Source organism: Diadema antillarum, unplaced genomic scaffold (assembly GCF_040938485.1).
Source record: "Diadema antillarum isolate AM-2024a unplaced genomic scaffold, OU_Dant_1.0 seq00001705_RagTag, whole genome shotgun sequence".
Classification (NCBI taxonomy): Eukaryota; Metazoa; Echinodermata; class Echinoidea; order Diadematoida; family Diadematidae; genus Diadema; species Diadema antillarum.
The window spans coordinates 291,832-311,587 of record NW_027272395.1 but is presented as its reverse complement, the minus strand read 5'-3'; the positions used below and the strand labels follow the sequence as shown (position 1 = coordinate 311,587).

The window sequence follows — 19,756 nt, the reverse complement described above, 5'->3', positions numbered from 1 at the left end:
CTGGTCCAGTTCCTGATTATAGATAACTGACTGCTTTGGAGGATGCTATTAAGTAGGTCTGTGTGTCCCTGTGAGTAATCATCCGAACCATCCTTAACCCATTCCATACTGAATTCTGAAATGCTCATAGACTTAATACGCAGACTACCAGATTAAAGTATGGAATGGGTTATGAAATCTCCAAGAGACAGATGTGGGGTAGTGCAGTTGAATGTTGAGGCCCTGCCAGACCAGTTGACTTGCGGTCATTCCACTCGGTTTTAACTTGCTGGTGTGGCGCCCTCTTCGGGCTGAGATTCACCAGCGGCTTTGCCATCCTCGGGTCTCATCGCTGGAAACAAGAGGACCTCCTGTATGGTTGTCATAGAAACAGTAAAAGCTTGTTGATTTTTTTTACAATTTAAAAAAAATAAATTTTAAGTTTTTAATTTCATGTTCAGGGAAAATGACCTTTCTGTGAAGGAATTCTTGAATATCATTGGTACAGTTTGTACTTTACAATGCTGGGGAGGAATGCTTCATTTTTGTCTCTATTAATAGGAACAGGGGTTTGCATAACAGGTGTTTGTATTTTCACGGTTGTAGGCTTGTGGCTGACTTAGAAGTGCCAGTCTGCTCCGTGTTAAAGATAATATAAGGTTTTGGTACCCCAAAAGTTTCTCTGAATTTTTGTGTTTCAGGTTAAAGTACCTTTCATATAACTGACACTGTGAGACTTACTCGCCCCAAAGTGCTCTCATGTCTTAGTAATCATGCAATTAACTGCGACCAGCAGCCCCATATGCATAGCGACCAACAGCTCCATACGCATAGCGTAATGGGGCTTCGCATTGTAGCATTCAGGATCATGACAGATATAGTATCGCGGGTAAATATCAACTTAAAATCCAAAAATTTCTTCAATTTGAAGACTTACCAATTAAGTTGAAGTATTTAAAACAGGCTTCGGGCAATGTTTGGTTCTGCCAATAGTCCCTTTCTGTTCAAATTGATGACTGAATGTGACTCGGTCGAGAGGACCTTGGAGAGCTACATATACTGAATACTACGGCCAGCGCATGCACACACAAACATCTTATCCGTTCATGGATTTGAAATTTGTGCGCATGTGATGTGCGCGCATGCGCTGGCCGTAGTATTCAGTGCATGTAGCTCTCCAAAGGTCCTCTCGACCGAGTCACATTCAGTCATCAATTTGAACAGAAAGGGACTATTGGCAGAACCAAACGTTGCCCGAAGCCTGTTTTAAATACTTCAACCTAATTGATAAGTCTTCAAATTGAAGAAATTTTTGGATTTTAAGTTGATTTTTACCCGCGATACTAAATCTGTCATGATCCTGAATGCTACTATGCGAAGCCCCATTACGCTATGCGTATGGGGCTGGTCGCAGTTAGCTATGCGTGCACATGTTTTGTATGGGGCTGCTGGTCGCAGTTAAATGGTTTCGTACAATACGTGTACAACCTCGCTGTCGAACGGCGGCGGCTCTGGTGCGAAACCATTATTGCATGATTACTAGGACATGAGAGCACTTTGGGGCGAGTAAGTCTCACAGTGTTAGTTATATGAAAGGTACTTTAACCTGAAACACAAACTAAGACAAGGAAATTCAGGGAAACTTTTGAGGTACCAAAACTTTATATGTGACCGTGCACCTCAAAACGAACATAAAGTCGCACACACTGATTTTGCATGAGGACTGAAAATAAGTGAAATGGGTCAACCTAGCCGAACTTGACTTTTTCATATTTTCTGAAAGAGCGGGTCTTCTTTTACATTATACTAAAATTTGGTATCATAAAACGGGCGGGAAAGTGTGTTTTTTTAAGAGTTTATCTCGAACACTTTTGGTAGAATAGTGTGATTAGGTGTGTCTTTAGAATCCCTTTTTCATTTCTGAAAAACCTTGTCCACACTCTTCACTTTTAACTCTAATAACTTTTGAAAGGATAGTGCTACTGCTTTGAAAGTTGGCATTGATTACGGACAGAATGTGTTAATGAGGCATGCTTAATTTCAGTTTAATCTGATAATCCCTTCATTGTTGTTACTCTGGTGGTTTACTTCCTGTTTTTTGTCCCATTCATCGCACAGCCAGCAGGGTTTGGTAAAGATTAAGTGCTTGAATAGACACTGTACTTCAGAGCCTCTTTTCTCAGTTCACACTTTTCCTGAGTTGGTGCTTTCTTTCCAATATTTATACAGGTTAGGAGAGTCCATTTGATTTGAGTTATACATCATTTTATTAAAGTCTGCTCTTTCAGAATATGGTCTTAACTAAAAATTCATGTCTGGCGACTTTTTGTTTGTTTTGAGGTGCAGTGTCACATATTATCTTTAAAGTGGGCTATAACGGAATAGATTCAAGATATAAATAGACTGGCAGATGATACAATGTATATCAAAATCTGTAAAAAATGAAAACGAAAAGAAAATTCAGATATTAAAGGACAAGTTCACCTTCATAGACATGTGGGTTGAGTGAATGCAGCAATATTAGTAGAGCACATCAATGAGAGTTTGAGGAAAATCAGACAATCCGTTCAAAAGTTATGAATTTTTAAAGTTTCTGCTCACTCAAGGCTGGATGAGAAGACTACTACAGTGTATGATGTCATATGCGTATAACCATATAAAGACATGAAATAGCCATAGCAAATAACCATATAAAAAATATGAAAAAAAAATGAATATAAAGATCAGAAATATTGTCTGATTTTCCCCAAACTTTCACTGATGTGTTCTACTAATATTGCTGCATTCACTCACTCCACATGTTTGTGAAGGTGGACTTGTCCTTTAAGTTTCAAATGTTTTTCACAAAACAGTGACACAATGTTATTGCATTATAAACAGTGGCGAATCTGGGGGGGGGGGGGATCAGGCGTGCCCCCCTCTTCATTCTTTATTTTTTAAAACAAAAGAAATAAAAAGAAAAAATGGGGGGGGGGGGTGCACCCTCTTTAATTTTGTAAAGGCGCCTCCCCTTTACAGAATTCCTGGATCCGCCCTTGATAAGTGTCACATTGACCTCAATACAAACCTTCCCTAGATTTACATTTTATTTGAAATTCAATACAGGGGAAACTCGGTATAACGAACACTGCTATAACGAGATATCGGTTATAACGAGGAAATTTTCCCGGTCCCAAATTTCCTTCCACACAAGTCTATGTAAAATGCTACTCTTATAGCGAGATCGGCTATAACGAAATAACTGATATAACGAGATAAATTTTGTGACTTCCAAACAAAGAAAAACATAGTCAATCAAACCTGCTATAGCGAGGTAAAGCAAAATGCCTTCGGTAAGGCTTTACTTCGCCTGTGCTATCATCTTCCGAGATTGTAAAGCTTGTGTGCGCCAAAAACTGTCTTGTACACACATAATCATTTTCTTCAGTGCACTCCAGCTAGCACTGCATGTTGTACGTGTAAGTGTGTGTGTGCGTGCACACTGATACATGCAGAAAATGTTGTGGGACGGCCATAATCGTGACGTTTAGCAGGTGTGAGGCAATCTGATGCTGTGATTGGCCTTCTGCGTAGGGAATTCCCCATCTTCACACACACGCAGTCATAATGTACATACAGAATGTGTCACATACACACACAGCATTGTGCAGACCATATTCAAGCTTTCCACACAACACACACCCATAAGATAACCACATACCGATCCACAGACGATCTTGATACAATCGCAAGCTATATAAATCTACAAATTCAAACATCTACAATTAATAAGAAACACATTCTTGATATTGGATTTCCTTGGCGAAAAACATCTTCTTACCCATAAAGGTGAGTAATTCCCTCACACACAATATCAAGTTCAGTATTGATTGAAATATAATGGGTAGTCCCACATGTGCAAATTAATGTCTTTATGTTATGCCTTCTTTTATGCCTACTGATATAACGAGATATCGGCTATAACGAGGAAAATGACTCGGTCCCGACCATCTCGTTATATCGAGTTTCCACTGTACAAAGAAAGATTGTGACCTGTGTACATACCAATGTGAAAATTGTGAGATGATGACCTTACACAAAGCACACGTTACCTTGATATTGTTTGAGTCCGTGAGGAACATGGAGAGGCGGTCAATACCCATGCCGAATCCTCCCGTCGGCGGCAGGCCGTACTCGAGGGCTGTGCAGAAGTTCTCGTCGATCAGCTGCGCCTCATCGTCCCCAGCTGCATGGTCCTACATAAGGCAGAAAAAGTCAACATCATTACCACTGGCTAGCTTTGATCAATAAACGGGACTGAATTTCTTTGAATTTCCTGATTTTGAAAATAAAAGGTGATGACATTAAATACTTTACATTCAGAATGTCCCAAAAAATATCAGTCGGATTTCAACATTGATAACTTTCAATATGATTAAATTGTCTGATTGCTATTTCAGGGTCTAAAAATACCCAACAGAGTAAATGCACACACAACAAACACAATAATGTTTTCAATTTGAAGACATTATGTGCTGCATCAATGAAGCTCAAAAAGATTGAGAACAGGGCTACAGATACATCTTATTAGACATGATGACCTCAGCTGACATATTTCCTTCACTCAACTTGTCTAATTAGCTCTCCTCAAGTCTCTACTGGTATCATCATACCTTGGCCTGGCTATCGAAACGCTCCCTTTGTATCACAGGATCGTTCAACTCTGTGTAGGCATTCACAATTTCTTTGTGGGCGACAAACAGCTCAAACCGCTCTGTTAGACCTGGAGTGGAACGGTGCCTGGGTGAGAAAAAGGTCGGACAAATGGACAAACAATAAAATTGACAAATAAAAACCAAAATTGCTTGAATGCAATTCATTTCCCAGAACAACATTTTCTTCATTCAATTTTCTCTTAGCTATGAATTTTGCAGGATGAAATTATAATCATACCCTTCACATCAAGTTTCTCTAGATTTGTATCAATATAGCAATGGGGAGCTTTCAATTCGGGATAGTAGAGCATGCAGGACAGAGAGTTACCCTAGTGTCTCCTTCTCACTCTGTCCTGATTTGTTTGCTTTGTCAGTAGGGAGCTTTAGATTTTGACGCGCGGACGTTTGAGACAACGAGTGCGCTGGACGTTCTCCTCTCCCCTGCGTTGTGCTGACAAGTAGCTTTAGATTACGCTGGGACGCAACATATAAAAAATAAAATCGCGCCCCCATATGATCAGTGCATGAAGTAGTTCTCTACGTTGCAAACTGTGCGGACGTAAAAATAGCCCAGTACGCATAGTGAAAAACTCGGGCGACGCAAGCTAAAAATAGATCGACTTGACGAGCGCTTCTGCGCACACTCAGAACATGTTTTTTTCCTTCTGAACGTCCGCGCGTCTAAAATCTAAAGCTCCCTAGTATCTGTAGAGGGGGATGCTTCCATCCCAAAGAGATTTGTTACATCCAGTGTACTATGTAAGCGGCCACAAGCTTGCATGCTGAACCTTCGAAGACATATGTGACCTGCTACAACAAAATGATCCTAAAGTCAGGCGATGTCGATTATTTGTAAATTGCATGACACCATTCCCAAATCTTTCTGCTTTAAATTGATATATAACACGTCTTATAAAAATAATCGGTTGCGGAGATATCGATGTTTAAAAGAGAGCATGTCAAGATGTCTGGGAAACCACTGTTTCGAGAAAAGCACCCTAAAAGTTCTCCTTGCGACGTAATCACAATCAAGAGACACACAAGTCCGTATTCACCTCCGGACAATAGAAGTTAAGCCCCAGCAACCCCCGAACTGCTCATTCAAACACAGCGTCGGCGGTCTCCTCACCAACCATTCAGTGAGCACGATGTCAGGAGAAGCGGCTAGGCATAGCGCAACTCGCCCGCACGCACCAGTCGACTGGGCAGTGTGCTAGCTTCACGCTTCGGTTAGCGGCAAGCAGCAAACTGACCAATGAGATCACTCTTGTCGTTGTTAGGGGCAGAGCCTATGTGTGGCGCTCAATCCAAATGTTCGAACCAGTTTCTGCTTCGTTGAAATGCCAAAAAAACATAGCCCAGAAAAACGCTATTTTTTGGTCTTTCCTTTCATCATTTTGCTTCAAAATTTTGACAGATGATAGAAGACATGTCAGACTCTAATAATATGTCAAATTCAGAAAATCGTAAGTTTTGACCAATTTTGATGCTCTAACTTCAAACTCGATTTTCACGGCTTCGACCGTGCGCGACTTTAGGACCATTTTGTTGTAGCGGGTCACATATAGTTAACTGCTCTGTCCTTTTCACAGACTGGACGCGATTTCAACTGATAACCATCTGAAAATCAACATGACATAGAGATGTTCAGTTTCACACGTGCGCAGATTGACTTTATACGCTACATACTGTCCTCTTAACCTACGGTCCTAAAATCAAAAGCTCCCTAATGATGGTTTGTAAAAAGGATAGAGTATAAACTGCTGGGCAAACTATATGAATAAGGATGAATCATATCACAGGGGGGGGCATTTCATGAAGCATTTTGTCCCACAAAGTTGGCCGACAAATATGCTCCCAGCCAATCAGATGCAAAGATTTCAGTAGCTGGTAACAGTTTGTCAGAAAAATATCCAACCAAAATGCTTCATGAAATGCCTCCGACAGTCGAGCCTTAAGTCTGCGTGTTCCCTCACTCACATGGCATTATCTTTCTAGTACTACAGTGCACTCCTGTTATAACATAGTCCTCGGGACCGGCAGTTTTCTTTTGTTACATTTAAATTTTGTTATAACTGAACAAATACAGTATATCATGAAGACATGCAAACTATGTGTATATTGTACGCCGTTTATTGAATGCTAATCATACGCTGAAAAGTATGTTTGATGCGGTGCAATCTCATTAATTGCAGAGAGATTTTAGTTACAGTGTGTATGATTTTGTTGTAACAAAAATTTCCCTATGATTGTGTTCGTTGTATCATTAAGCAAATTCTGCCCCATAGACTTTAATGATGATAATTTGGGGGCCTGAAATTTTACTTCGCAGTAACAAAATGTCAAAATAAGCATGTTCATTGTTAACCTGTTGAGGATGGACTGATTTTTGCTATAACATGCATTTCCCATAGACACTTGCCCAAGTATACTCGGGATTCGTCCTCAGCGGGTTAACAGGATTGCACTGTAATAGTATCTTACTCCACACTTGCTAATCCTCTCTCGATATCTCACCACTGACAGAAAATTTACTCACCATTTGGAGAGGGGACTCATGATCTCGGGATGGTCCATGATGAAGGTCGGACTCACGCACTGGGTCTCGACAAACTCTCCAACAAGCTGAACGTGTGCACACGAGAGAGAGCAGGGCAAAGAATGCAGATATTGAATGTGAATTTGTCTACATGAAGCGAATGTGAAAATATCATTTAAAACTGGGAGAGCATTTCATCTTCTCTTTTTCGTCTCTCATAAAACAGTTAATTGCAGCAGAAGGCCAAGGAAAGTGTAATATCATTAAATATATCTCTCACATACCAAATGCAGTGTAGGTATAACTCAACATTTTTCTGTCTGTTTTTTTTAAGGGGAATGGGGATGATTTCCTGTCATTATATACATCACTAGAAAATAACATCAAAATAATAAATGAACTATAAATTTGACAGTAAAGACATGAAATCACTGATGATCTAATTAATCAAAGGCATAAAAAATAACTTGCTAACATTCTAACACAAAGAAAAAAATAATTCTATGATAATTGTGTACAGATTTAGCATGTGCGTGATTATGAGTATGCAAACAGATCGAAAGTCTGGAGAATAGACAATTACACTCAATTACAAATACGGGTTTTCGTATCATGAACAAATGCAACATCCTTGGACACACCTAGTATCTGAGCAGGTCAGCAAATACAGCTCACTTGAGCAGTTTACAAAATTTGAATGAAGACAGCATTGCAATAAAGTGATGTGTCACATAAAAGTCGAGGATGGATACTAACGTCCACTTCTAACTGTCACATACAATATCGCCAAGGCACAGCAATATAAATTTTGTAAAATGTAAATGCCTGTGCCACACTGTTTGTTTTTTTGTTTTTTTTTTTGACTGGGAATAGCAAACTTGGGTACAGTGGAACCTTGCTTGGATAAAGCAAAACCTCTAAATACAACAAGGCTATTTGAGGGTACCATCTCTTCACACCTCTTTACTTTTGTACCCTGATGTAGAGAGAAACCCGATATATAACATCACTGTTCTTAGGTCTTCATCATAGTGAGTTTTCATTGTGTCGTGAAAGGTGCCTTGCTCACTTCAATTCTTTCCCCATGAAGCAAGCTACAAAAATATTTGAAACATACAGTCAATCTTGCTTAAGTTGAACTTTCATAAGTCGAATGATCGCCTAAGTCAAAGGTCTTTTCAAGTACTCTTCTCTTTATATTCTATTGATTTTAATCCCCCCAAAGTCACATTTTCTCTAAGTTAAAGTCGAAGCTATTTCTTCCGTCCAAATAGATTCGATTTCAGGTTGACTGTACTTTAAAAGACTTCTCAATAGCATTGACACACACCTACACAGAAATCAGTCATACAAACTGGTCTTCACAAATCTCAGTTGTAGGGTATATGTGCATGAGTGTGCGTATGGGTGTATGTGTGTGGGTGCATGCACACACCCCTTCCATTAAACTTTGCCCTTTCTGTTTCTCTCCCCGCCCCCACTCACCTTGTCCAGCAGTCTTGCGGTGGTCCTCGGAGGGGTGCACTCCACGTCATGTTTGCGGCAGAGGTCATCCAAGAACTTCTTCACCCCTGTGATGGCAAAATGACAGGGACAAACTATCATAATAACGACAAGCCTTTACCCTAAAAGAGTCAGGGGGAGGCAGAAACTGCCCCCTCGAGGTTTCGTGCTATAATTCTGTAATGCGAGAAGGTGTCATCAAAAGGCTTCTCGACTTTCTTTGTTCAAGTCTCACACAACTTTTGAGACTAAATTTGCAATGTCCTTGTGTACCTTTGCAAAGTCACCCGAAAATGGGCACAAATGGGGGGGGGGGGGGGGGGGGAGGGGGGGGGGGGGGGGGGGGGGAGGAATTCGCCCCCTCCGGTTTTAGCATAGCCAAAAAAAGCCCTACCTTATTAGGGTTAATGAAAGCATCATTTAATAATATAGGGGGCTATACAGACAGTTGTCCACTTGCCTGGAAAACCTATGACTCTCAGTCGGGCTAGTGATATGAATTGTCACTAGCCAGTTAACAGTGGTAACATCTTTAATCCAGAAAGTGGTGGGACTATCTTATTGTAATGCCCTGAAGCGTTTCTGTTTTTGAAAATCTTAGGGGCATGGCCATACATTACACCAGTGTCCCTGCTACTGTATAAAACTGAAGCTCAGAAAAGAGTTGTCATATTGTGGTTGACAGAAACTACTGAACATGTAAATGTTTAAGTAGTCTATGAGTGATTAAATAAGCCATGCTTAACTTTCTTTCTCCACATGTACAGCAGCTGTTGAATAAACCTCTCCAGAAACAGTCGACCAGTTAATTCTATAAAATGTCATTTTTGGACCAATGGACCGTTTTTAGCAAAACTGCAACACATCTGCTCCCATCTGCATTAACAATCTTTCTTCCATATTATCTCTTCACCTATATCTAGAGAATGCAAAAATGAATTCCCCTGACAAACTGGAAATACCCACTGCTTTGTAAAGGGAGCCCAACATTCAAAGTAAAACCCAATAGGGAATGATTTAGGCTGGCGGCAATAAAATAAACAATGAACGTGATTCTAATGGACACCTCATATTACCTCGCATTATCATAACTTTTTGTCATGTGCATTACCTTTTACATTACTACTTCCCGAACTGTTTCTTCTGAGCTGTAAAATATCTGGTGATGTGGGGTAAAGCAAGGGAACTTGCAAAATTTGGTAACCAGGGAGTCGCATATCATACGATCATAGACCAGATCATGTGCACACTGCGTCATGATCAATTCAATAACAAGTGGAATCTTCCTATAAGCATTTGAGACTTCCAGTATGCCGCAACTTTCATTACCCACTCTGTTTCTACTGAAAATCGTCCCTCGCATAGACAACCTGAAAAGGTGGAAAATGGATCGTCGATCACCTCGCATTACTTTGTATCACACACTACCCAATATGTTTCTACTGAGGACAAATTTTGAGGTGTTACCCAGCATCACCTTGCATTTTTTTATCATTCAGTAGAAGCACGCTCAATGAAATACAAACCTTCCGTGTGGAACTCCTCCAAGGGAGGGAATTGCACCTTGAGGACCTTCTGGAGTTCGTCGATCATGGAGATCCTCCTGAAGGGAGGGGTGAAGTCGAGTTCCATAGCCTCACCCTCGGGTCCGTCAGGGTGGTAGATGACCTTCTTGGATCCCGTCACGTACTGGACCATACCTGTGACCAGGGTAATAAGGAGCACCATCTGTTATTAACTCATCGTGTATTAATGGATGGTGTTATCAGCATTTTCAAAAATTTTTGCCCTATAGAGTGAAAAAAAGAGGGTTGTATTGTGGTTCAAAATTACTCATGTTTTCATTTGCTTGCTTGTGTGTTTGCCTTGCTTGCAAGCCATTCAAGAAACAGTAACAGAAACAGTCTGTTTGTTATTCATGTCTAACATATCAGACCAACTCCACTAATTTCTTTACAAACTCTTTCCCTCTGAAAGCAACACTTCTATTCCCTCTGAAATTAACTCCCACAAAGTGTGTGTGCATGTGTTCAAAGGGAGGTGCCAAGATGTATCTATCCCTCACAGGGAATGTGGATAGAACTTACACACCTGCCCAAGGCATCTTGTTGAAAGATTCCACGATTTAAAAGCAAACAACACACACATTGAATGTATTTTGTAAATTCAAAGAGTGCAATAAATTGCGAAACAAACAGGTAAATTAATGCTAATATCAGTGGGCATTCATTTATCTCTCATAGATCCTGAAAGTTCACACAGTTCTATTTTCTCAAGCTCTGGCCTTTTCTATTTCATATTTCAGTTCTTTTGAAAGAGCAATGTATTTGGCATTTCACCATGACAACAAAGATCATAGCTCCTTGACTTTCCCCGATCTTTACGATGACTGCGTAAATTGCACAAATCCAAAGATCTTAATTCAAGACTTTCTTCACAGAAATATGATATGCCAACACAGCTCTATACTAGAAATCTTGAACTTGATGTGAATTCCAGAAACTTGTTTGTTTGTTTTTTGTTCTTAAATAGGAAAATACTCTAGTAGCAGAAATGCCAACTGCAAAGTCTGGTTTTCAGGAACATTTGCCAAATTTGTCAGTAATAAATGGGAGTATTTCGGTAACAGTATGCGGCAAAGTAGCGTTGTTGTCACATGCAAACACCTGCTTTTTCCCTGTACACAAAACTCTACTTTTTGAATTCTAAGCCTACCATTTGTATTAACTTAGCTTGACCAGCTTCAAGATTCTGCAGAAAGAGAAATGTTTCTCTAAACGTTCCTGTTTAAGAAGTGGTGGCGTGAGAAGGAATGTGTACATGCATTCCTTTGCCAGCGGTTTAGCCTGGCGGCACTCTGCTTTCAAGGAAATTTCCACAGGCTTAGCCTGACGTGCATTATGGATGGGTGTCAAGTTTCCCCTCATATCACGTACACTGAGCACACAATCTCTTTTAGCCTTACATGTGTAGTTCTTGTCTTTGTCTGTAAACCTCTTGATAATTCACTGTATCACGGTTACAAGGGTAAACTAGAAATGTCGCTATGGCGACTGGTATGCCTCCGCCATAATGCATGATTCTCCTAATAGGTCTAGATAGTACATGTGGACAATGTGTGATTACATTTTCACAAAACTGGCAAAATATTGAAATGACAAGTTTGTCACAAATGTGTTGAATGTTCACCTTCCTTGACCTTGGTTTAATTGGATGAATAGGAGAGCATGTATTTGGGGATTTAAGGACTTTAACTTGACTTTGACCCATTCATACATTTATGCATTGAGTAATTTTCATGGTACCGGTATGGAGAAAAAGTGCAATTTCTGTACTGAATAGTAAATTGTTTACATACCATGTTCATCTGGCTTTTGACCCTAAAATTCACAAGATAATCACTTTCAGGTAGAACATGCATAAATATGCAGTAAGTTTCACGATAAATTGAGCCACTTCCGAGATATGGAGGAAAAAGTTAGTTCAGCACTTTCACTTGATCTTTGACCTTTGAGGCAAAAAAAAAAAGAAAAGAAAAAAAAAACTCTCCAGAGAATTTCTATTAGGTTACACATGCATACACCAAGTGTAAAAAAAAAATAATAATCCTGCTGGCATTGCATGAACATGAGGGAAATAGTAAAATTTTGAAGTGTTGCACTTGACCTTTGACCCCTGACCTTTGACCCCATGAACCCTACATTCTCTAGATAATCACTGCCAGTCAGTACATGTATATACTATGTTCCATGAAGATACCTTGAACAATTTTCCAATTTACAGAGAAAAAAAAGACGTTTTAATACTTTTACTCGACCTTTTGACCTTTGACCTCATGACCCAAACTTTCACCAGAGAATTTACATTGGCTAATACATGTATACACTTAGTTTCAAGAAAATATCTTCAGGCATTGCATAGATATGGTGGAAATAGTGAAATTTTATGTATTTGACCTTGACCTTTTGACCTTTGACCTTGAGCACGTGCACCCAAAAGTTGATAGGCACAATTTCACCCCCTAATACACATACATGCCAAGTTTCATTAGGATACCTCAACAGGTTTTGATAGTTACCTTGTCCACAAAATTCATTACGGACGGACGGAAAGACGGACGGACGGACGGACGGACGGACAACCCGAAAACATAATGCCTCCGGCACCACATCGTGGCGGAGGCATAAAAAAAAAGAAAATACGGCAAATCTGTAACGCATCTCTGCAGGAGAATTATCAATCACAATCACCTTGGCCTCGAATGGATTCAGTTATTTCTTTTGAGTCACTTACCTGAGAGCAGTTTCTCGGTGATCTCCATCAAGTCGTTGTAATCGGCGTAGGCCATGTAGAACTCCACCGTGGTGAACTCCGGATTGTGGGTCATGTCGATGCCCTCGTTGCGGAACTGGCGGCCGATCTCATAGACTCTCTGGAGACCGCCCACGACTAACATCTGAAGATCAGACGGAAAACGGTTGAAATGTCAGCTGACTAGGTTGTTGCTAATCAATATGGCATACAATGAAAAAGATCAATCTGATATTTGTAAAACTGCTGCCCGAGGAGTGTTAGCAATCTTATTCCATTACCAACCAAGAGAATAAAATGTCATCAAGATCATACTTGACAGAAGTGAAATATTTTCCTATTATCTTCTTCCTCCTCCTCCTTGAATCAGCATCAACATCATCAGCAGCAGCATCATCAATAGCATCATCAGCATCATAAGCATAAGCAGATCATCAGCATTTATAAGCATCATCAACATCATCATCATCATCAACATCATTAGCATCATCATCATCAGTATCATCAGCATCAGCATCATAAGCATCAACATCAATAGCATCATCATCATCATCATCATAATCATTAGCATCATCAGCATCACCATCAGTATCATCATCAGCAGCAGCATCAACATCATCAGTATCATCATCATCATCATAAGCAGCAGCATCAGCATTATCAACATCAACAACATCATTATCAGCATCATTATCATAAGCACCACCAGCATCATTAGCAACAGCATCATCATCAGGATCATAATCATCATCATGTCATCTTCATCAGCATCATCATAATCATAATCATAATCATCGTCATCATCATCATCATCGTTATCAGCATCAGCATCAGCAGCACCGGCATCATCATCATCAGCAGCAGCATCATCATCATTATCGGCAGCAGCAGCAGCATCATAATCATCATAATAATCTTCATCATCATCATCATCATCATCATCATCATCATCATCATCATCATCATCATATCAGCAGCAAATCAAATCAACACCAGTGTCATTTTATACAGCATCAGCATCAGCATCATAAGCATCATCATCAGCATCATTAACAACAGCATCATCAGCACCAACATCAGCATCTTCTTTGTCAACCTCCCACCTTGAGGTAGAGTTCCGGGGCCACCCTCATGTAGAGGTCCATGTCAAGCTCGTTGTGGTGGGTGATGAACGGTTTGGCTGTGGCTCCGCCGGCAATCATATTCATCATCGGTGTTTCCACCTAAGGAAGAGATGAGAGCCATTGTGTGATGTAGAGTCTGTGATTTATCATCATTATCCTGGTGACATGCGTACACAGATCAGACCATTACCTTCTTGCCACCCCCCCCCCCCAGTATTTTTGTGAATGGCACTTAGAAAACATCTTCTTGCATTTCTTTTTATGTGTGAGGAAATAACATGATTTACATCTACAAGGCAACAGTAGTTAGTTTGTTTTTGTTTCTTAGTTTGTTTTTTTAGGGTGGGGAAGGAGGGATGGGGGGATGGAGGGATGGAGGGATGGAGGGATGGAGGGAGGGGGACTGTAGGAGAAGAAAAAGGTAATGGAAATGTATTAGTACAGGACATAAAACACCCTAAAACATGACATTTCACTTTTGAACACAGTTTTCAAAATGCATTTTGCAGGAATTAAATCATTTGATGGGAGTATGTGATGATTACGTTTTGCATCCTCTCCATATTTTTCCTATATGTAGTTTGTTTGTTTTTTGTTTTTTGTTTTTTTATGGTGGGGGGGGGGGGAAGGCTGTCAAAAAGAGACAAATGGAAATATAAGCATACAAAAGAAAACCCTTACAACAAGACATTGCCGTTCTCAACAGATGTGAAAATGCACTCGACTTACTTCAAGGAAGCCCAATTCGTCAAAGAAGCGGCGCGTGTAGGCCACGATCTTGGACCGCGTAATGAACTTGTCGCGTACATGGTCATTCATGATGAGGTCCAGGTATCGCTGCCTGAATCGTGTCTCCTGCAGCGCAAAAAAAAAAGAAGAAGATAATAAATGATATATATATTAAACAAAGGCTATGTGAACATTAAAGGCAATCGGTCGTCGCAGGCGATTCGCAGCTCAGTAGAAAAGCACGACAAGCTGCTCCTCCCGTTATTGTACCCCCGTACGTACCGAATGCCGAACACGACGCTACGCAGCGCACCAGCGAAAACCAGATGGGGCACGAGAGCCGTGCGAGCCGTCCACTGTAATTTCAACATGGACGCCCGAATACCTACCGAATGGGGCCGAATGGGTGCACGCACAAAACCGCACAACAGCCATGTGCATGAAAATCTCTCCTACGGGTCCCCGTCGCGACACAACAGTAGAGCTGTGTGGTGTACGTACGTACGTATCTGGCTGCAGTCTCTGTTTATTTGCACTATGGTGCCAATTTCAGCAATCTAAGCAATAATATTTTAAAATGTCTGAAAATATTATATAACAATATTTTAAATCATTCATATATTACGTTGTTTAATATTTGGTATTTATAAATATGCTTTGATGAAGAAATATTAAAACTCTAAACTTCATGTATAGCAAGTTGCAATGCTCATGGCCATATGGCGGGTTGTTTTGATCTCATTGGCAATTGTCTGCTGCGTCAGCTGTGTTACAGTATGTTGGGCCGGATCGGAACATAACAAAGTTGGTATAAAGTCGTCGGTACCGGTATGTCAATATCAATAATGTGTGTGGTGTGCGTGTACTGTTTCGGATTAGCCTTGGCTTTGGTTTAGTAATGAAACCTCACAATGGAGATCAAAACAGCCGTCCAACTCGAGTAAAACGTATCTACTTGTTTGACGCTATCGACGAGTGGAGAACGCAGAGAGACATGTTCTTAGCATGCTTAGGACAGGGAGGTTTCCTCTCACCTCCCTGCTTAGGACAAGTAAGAGACCAGTGGCAGAGGGGGAAGCTTCAGCGTCAGCGTGCCGATGAAAAATTTGCTTTCCACTTGCTGGAGTTGCATGAACAGTTTTGCAGGAATTTAGAATGTGCAAATTCGTGTTACGGCATGCACGGTGGAATTGTAATGCCACGGCTTACGCCAATCAAGCAACCCCAGCTGACCAAGTCAACAACTTCAAGGAATCCAGATCCAGATGATGTGTAAGTAACGTTAGAAGTCTATTACATGAATCAATGATTGAAGTGGAATGACTTTTTCTAATCTATCTTTAACTGCTAGGGCCTTTGCGTTTCATCGACAAGTAGGCCTATTTTTCTATGTATAATTCCGCGAAAAACTTCTCTAAGTTCTCATTTATGTCAAATTATGATAACGCCGTAATCGAAATGACATTTGCTGGGTCAGTTTATCGCTTCTTAAAAACTGACCCAGCAGTAGGCAGCAAATGTCATTAGTCAGGGAATCGCAAGTAGTGGTAAGTTTTTTGTCATCACAGTATTGAGAATTTAAAGTATTTCATGTGCAAATGTAGAATCTAGATAGATACAGAGAGGTCACTTTCCTGAGCAGCTAGCGTCAACAATCCAGGTTAAATTTGCATAGCCAGATTTCATGGCTGCGATTCAAATACTGTTTGTCCCCATTGATTTAACTGTATAGCAAAGTCTCCTCTTTCATCATATTTAGGGGCCCTACATTTTAAGTTTGGTTAAGGAATTTTGATAAAGATTGTAATTTTCATAAGCTTGGCAAAAGTTTCAGGCATCTATGTTGCATTTATAGTCAAACTTCCAATGCATTTGGTCCAATAATTTGAAACCAAATTCAAGTGATCCAGTGAAGTGTACATCTTTTCATGTGAATTTCTACAAGTATGTTGAAATGTAAATTCTGAAGAAAAAAAAATTGATCCTTTACAGTTGAAATTCGTTAAAGTTTGGTTACACCGACAGTGTCAGGTCAGTGGTAGTAACTACAGAGTTACAGTAGTGTACGTACAATACCCTTGTACGTGAAAGTTACAGTTTTATTTACCTTCACATCTTCATATAGGAGTGTATAATAGGGATGTTGATTGGTGTGGAAGTTGTTGATGAACAACAGTTCATAAGAATCCATTGTTTTAATTCTAATACAGATATTGGTCATAGGTCAAGGGGCAATATGAACCTATCAGTTTGTAACATGCTAATATGTACAGGTATGAGCTTCATCAAGTACGATTAATTGGTATCCGTGGCACATCCCTTATTTGTTGATCAAAGGTACGCCTCTGATTGGTATTTTAATCAGTGTTTGGTAGAAAGCTAACCCATTACAATGGCTTTGCGATGTTACACTGAGTTGACTATGGACAAAGGTCTACTGTCCGCGATTTTCATTAATTTGTAGGGCATTTTTCACACATAACCTCCAATACTGATACCTGTGATAGGTTTATTTATAATGGTTATCCTTCACACTGTATTGTTGAGACAATAGTGTTCTGTTTGTTTGTGTAAGAGGGAGATAGACAATAATTTCTTTATGCTCCTGTCTGAAGAAGGCATTACATCTTATTTGTCATGTACTTATCTATGAGTTTTAATGTTCACATTGTGTGTGTGTGTCTTTTTTTTTAAAGATTATTCACACCAGGCTAAGCTGACAGAACTATAACTGTGAGTTTACCTAGTCAAATGAAAGGGTTTCGGCATTGCTTCTTACATATAGTGTATTCCAGGCAGGTGATACAACGCTCACCTTCTTCATATTAGTTAGTAAAACAATGAAGAGTGCAAAAATACTGCATAAATGTGCAGTGCAACTGTGGCCGTTGGCCGTTGGCCCTGCACGGGCACAGTCGCTTCCCCGTCCTGAATTTATGTACACACGCCAGGGCAAGTACATGATACAGGCAGGGTCTCCGACCCAATCGTCCGCGTTCAGAATAGACAACTCGGCGGTAATATCCGCTACCCATGACGATGTGTCATCGTCCATGATGGCCACCCTATCTATTATAATGTGGTCTGCACTCACTAATCTGATCTGATCTGATGATTACAGTATAGTTGACGAGTGACGACGATCGACGATGCGATGAAGAGAATGCGTAGTCGTACGAAGTATACGCAGCTAGCTACTAGCTCATGCGAACATCACTCACATTACACAAAACGTACTGTCCCGCGCTCAGCAAGCGATCGCGAGCAATCGAGATACTATAGCGCGATACATTGCTTTAGGGATGTCTTGCGCACACACACATTTCGCTTCGTAGCAACTTCGGAAGCGAGTTTACGTGCTGCCGCCCGCGGCTGAAATATGTCCATGTATCCTCGCGACTGGGTGTCTTTAAGAAAGTTTAGCCAGATACAAGGTACATCTATTAAGCCATACAATGGCACATCTTATCATACACTAAGAAGAGTAGCATACAAACTGTATCATTATCAAGTTTAAAACAATCACAAGATGAAATCATCCTGTCATAAAACCACCTGAACATATCAGGAATGACAACAGGCATAAAATGTGCCTTACATAGCAAGTAGTTATTGTAAAGATAACAAGGAAAAGTAGAAATTACGCGGTGCGTAATATATGTCCCCGCCGGAAGTGGCATTTTGTAGCAAAATGTGCAATACAGGTCAACAATCAAGGTCAAAGGTCAAAGAAGTCAAAGGTCAAAATTCTGTGTAGAAGTTTTGAAGCCCTCACCTAGTGCCATCACATAAAGCAAACGGAATCGAAATCGGGTTAGAAATGGTGAAGGAGTAGCATTTTGTAACCAAAGTACAATATAGGTCAAAAATCAAGGTCAAAGGTCAAAGAAGTCAAAGGTCAAAATTCTGTGTGGAAGTTTTGAAGCCCTCACCTAGTGCCATCACATAAAGCAAACAGAATCGAAATCAGGTTAGAAATGGCGAAGGAGTAGCATTTTGTAGCAAAATGTACGCTATAGGTAAAAAATCAAGGTCAAAGGTCAAAGAAGTCAAAGGTCATAACTCTGTGTAGAAGTTTTGAGGCCCTCACCTAGTGCCATCACATAAAACAAACAGAATCGAAATCGGGTTAGAAATGGCAAAGGAGTAGCATTTTGTAGCAAAATGTAAAATATAGGTCAAAGGTCAAGGTCAAAGGTCACAACTGAAATTCTGTGTAGAAGTTTCAAAGCTCCCATGTAGTGCTATCATATAAAGCAAACAGAATCAAAATTGGCTCATAAATGACAGAGAAGAAGCAAATTGAAGATTTTGATCACACACGGACGCACACACGGACGCACGGGCGGACGCACGGACGGACGGACGGACACACGGACACGCACACGTACGGAGCCCGTTTCATAGTCCCCTGCTCGAACTCGTTCGGCGGGGACAATAATCAGCATTATAATAGTAATCTCAATTTGGACTTGCCTAAGTAAATGCATGCCCCTTGTTGCAAAATAATATTGCTCAATGCTATAGTGGGATAGATCATTACATAAATGGGAGGGCCCTTCAGGAATAAAAGTCATGTACTACAATCACCATTATTCCACACTTTTCATCTTAAAATACTCAAAAGAACTCAATATCCTGGCAAAGTGCATCAGCCAGAAAAGTTTCCTGGTAGACCCTTTCCATGTATTCCAAGTAAACTTAAATGGTTGAAGATAAATTTTGAGCCCCTCTAAGAACTATACAGTGCGCTCCCGTTACAACGAGCACAGCAATAATGAAATTCCGGTAACAACGAAGTGAAAATCTGGGTCCCAACATTATCCTCTTATTTTATTGTTTATTTGTTTGGCTATAACAGAATTTCAATATAACTT

The 19,756-nt window shown here is 40.3% G+C and overlaps 1 protein-coding gene across 1 annotated transcript in view; it reads right to left on the bottom strand.

The window, feature by feature from the left end:
- Positions 1 to 256: 256 nt before the first annotated feature.
- LOC139711806 (lysine--tRNA ligase-like) overlaps positions 257 to 19,756 on the bottom strand; it is a 29,295-nt gene continuing 9,795 nt past the window's right edge. The window contains exons 8-16 of the mRNA XM_071623658.1: positions 14,880 to 15,005; positions 14,130 to 14,249; positions 13,009 to 13,171; positions 10,242 to 10,415; positions 8,698 to 8,783; positions 7,213 to 7,298; positions 4,632 to 4,758; positions 4,071 to 4,214; positions 257 to 350 (exon numbers count right to left, since the gene is read on the bottom strand). Coding sequence (XP_071479759.1) covers positions 261 to 350; positions 4,071 to 4,214; positions 4,632 to 4,758; positions 7,213 to 7,298; positions 8,698 to 8,783; positions 10,242 to 10,415; positions 13,009 to 13,171; positions 14,130 to 14,249; positions 14,880 to 15,005 — 1,116 coding nt within the window. The 3' untranslated portion in view covers positions 257 to 260. The remainder of the gene's footprint in view (positions 351 to 4,070; positions 4,215 to 4,631; positions 4,759 to 7,212; positions 7,299 to 8,697; positions 8,784 to 10,241; positions 10,416 to 13,008; positions 13,172 to 14,129; positions 14,250 to 14,879; positions 15,006 to 19,756) is intronic.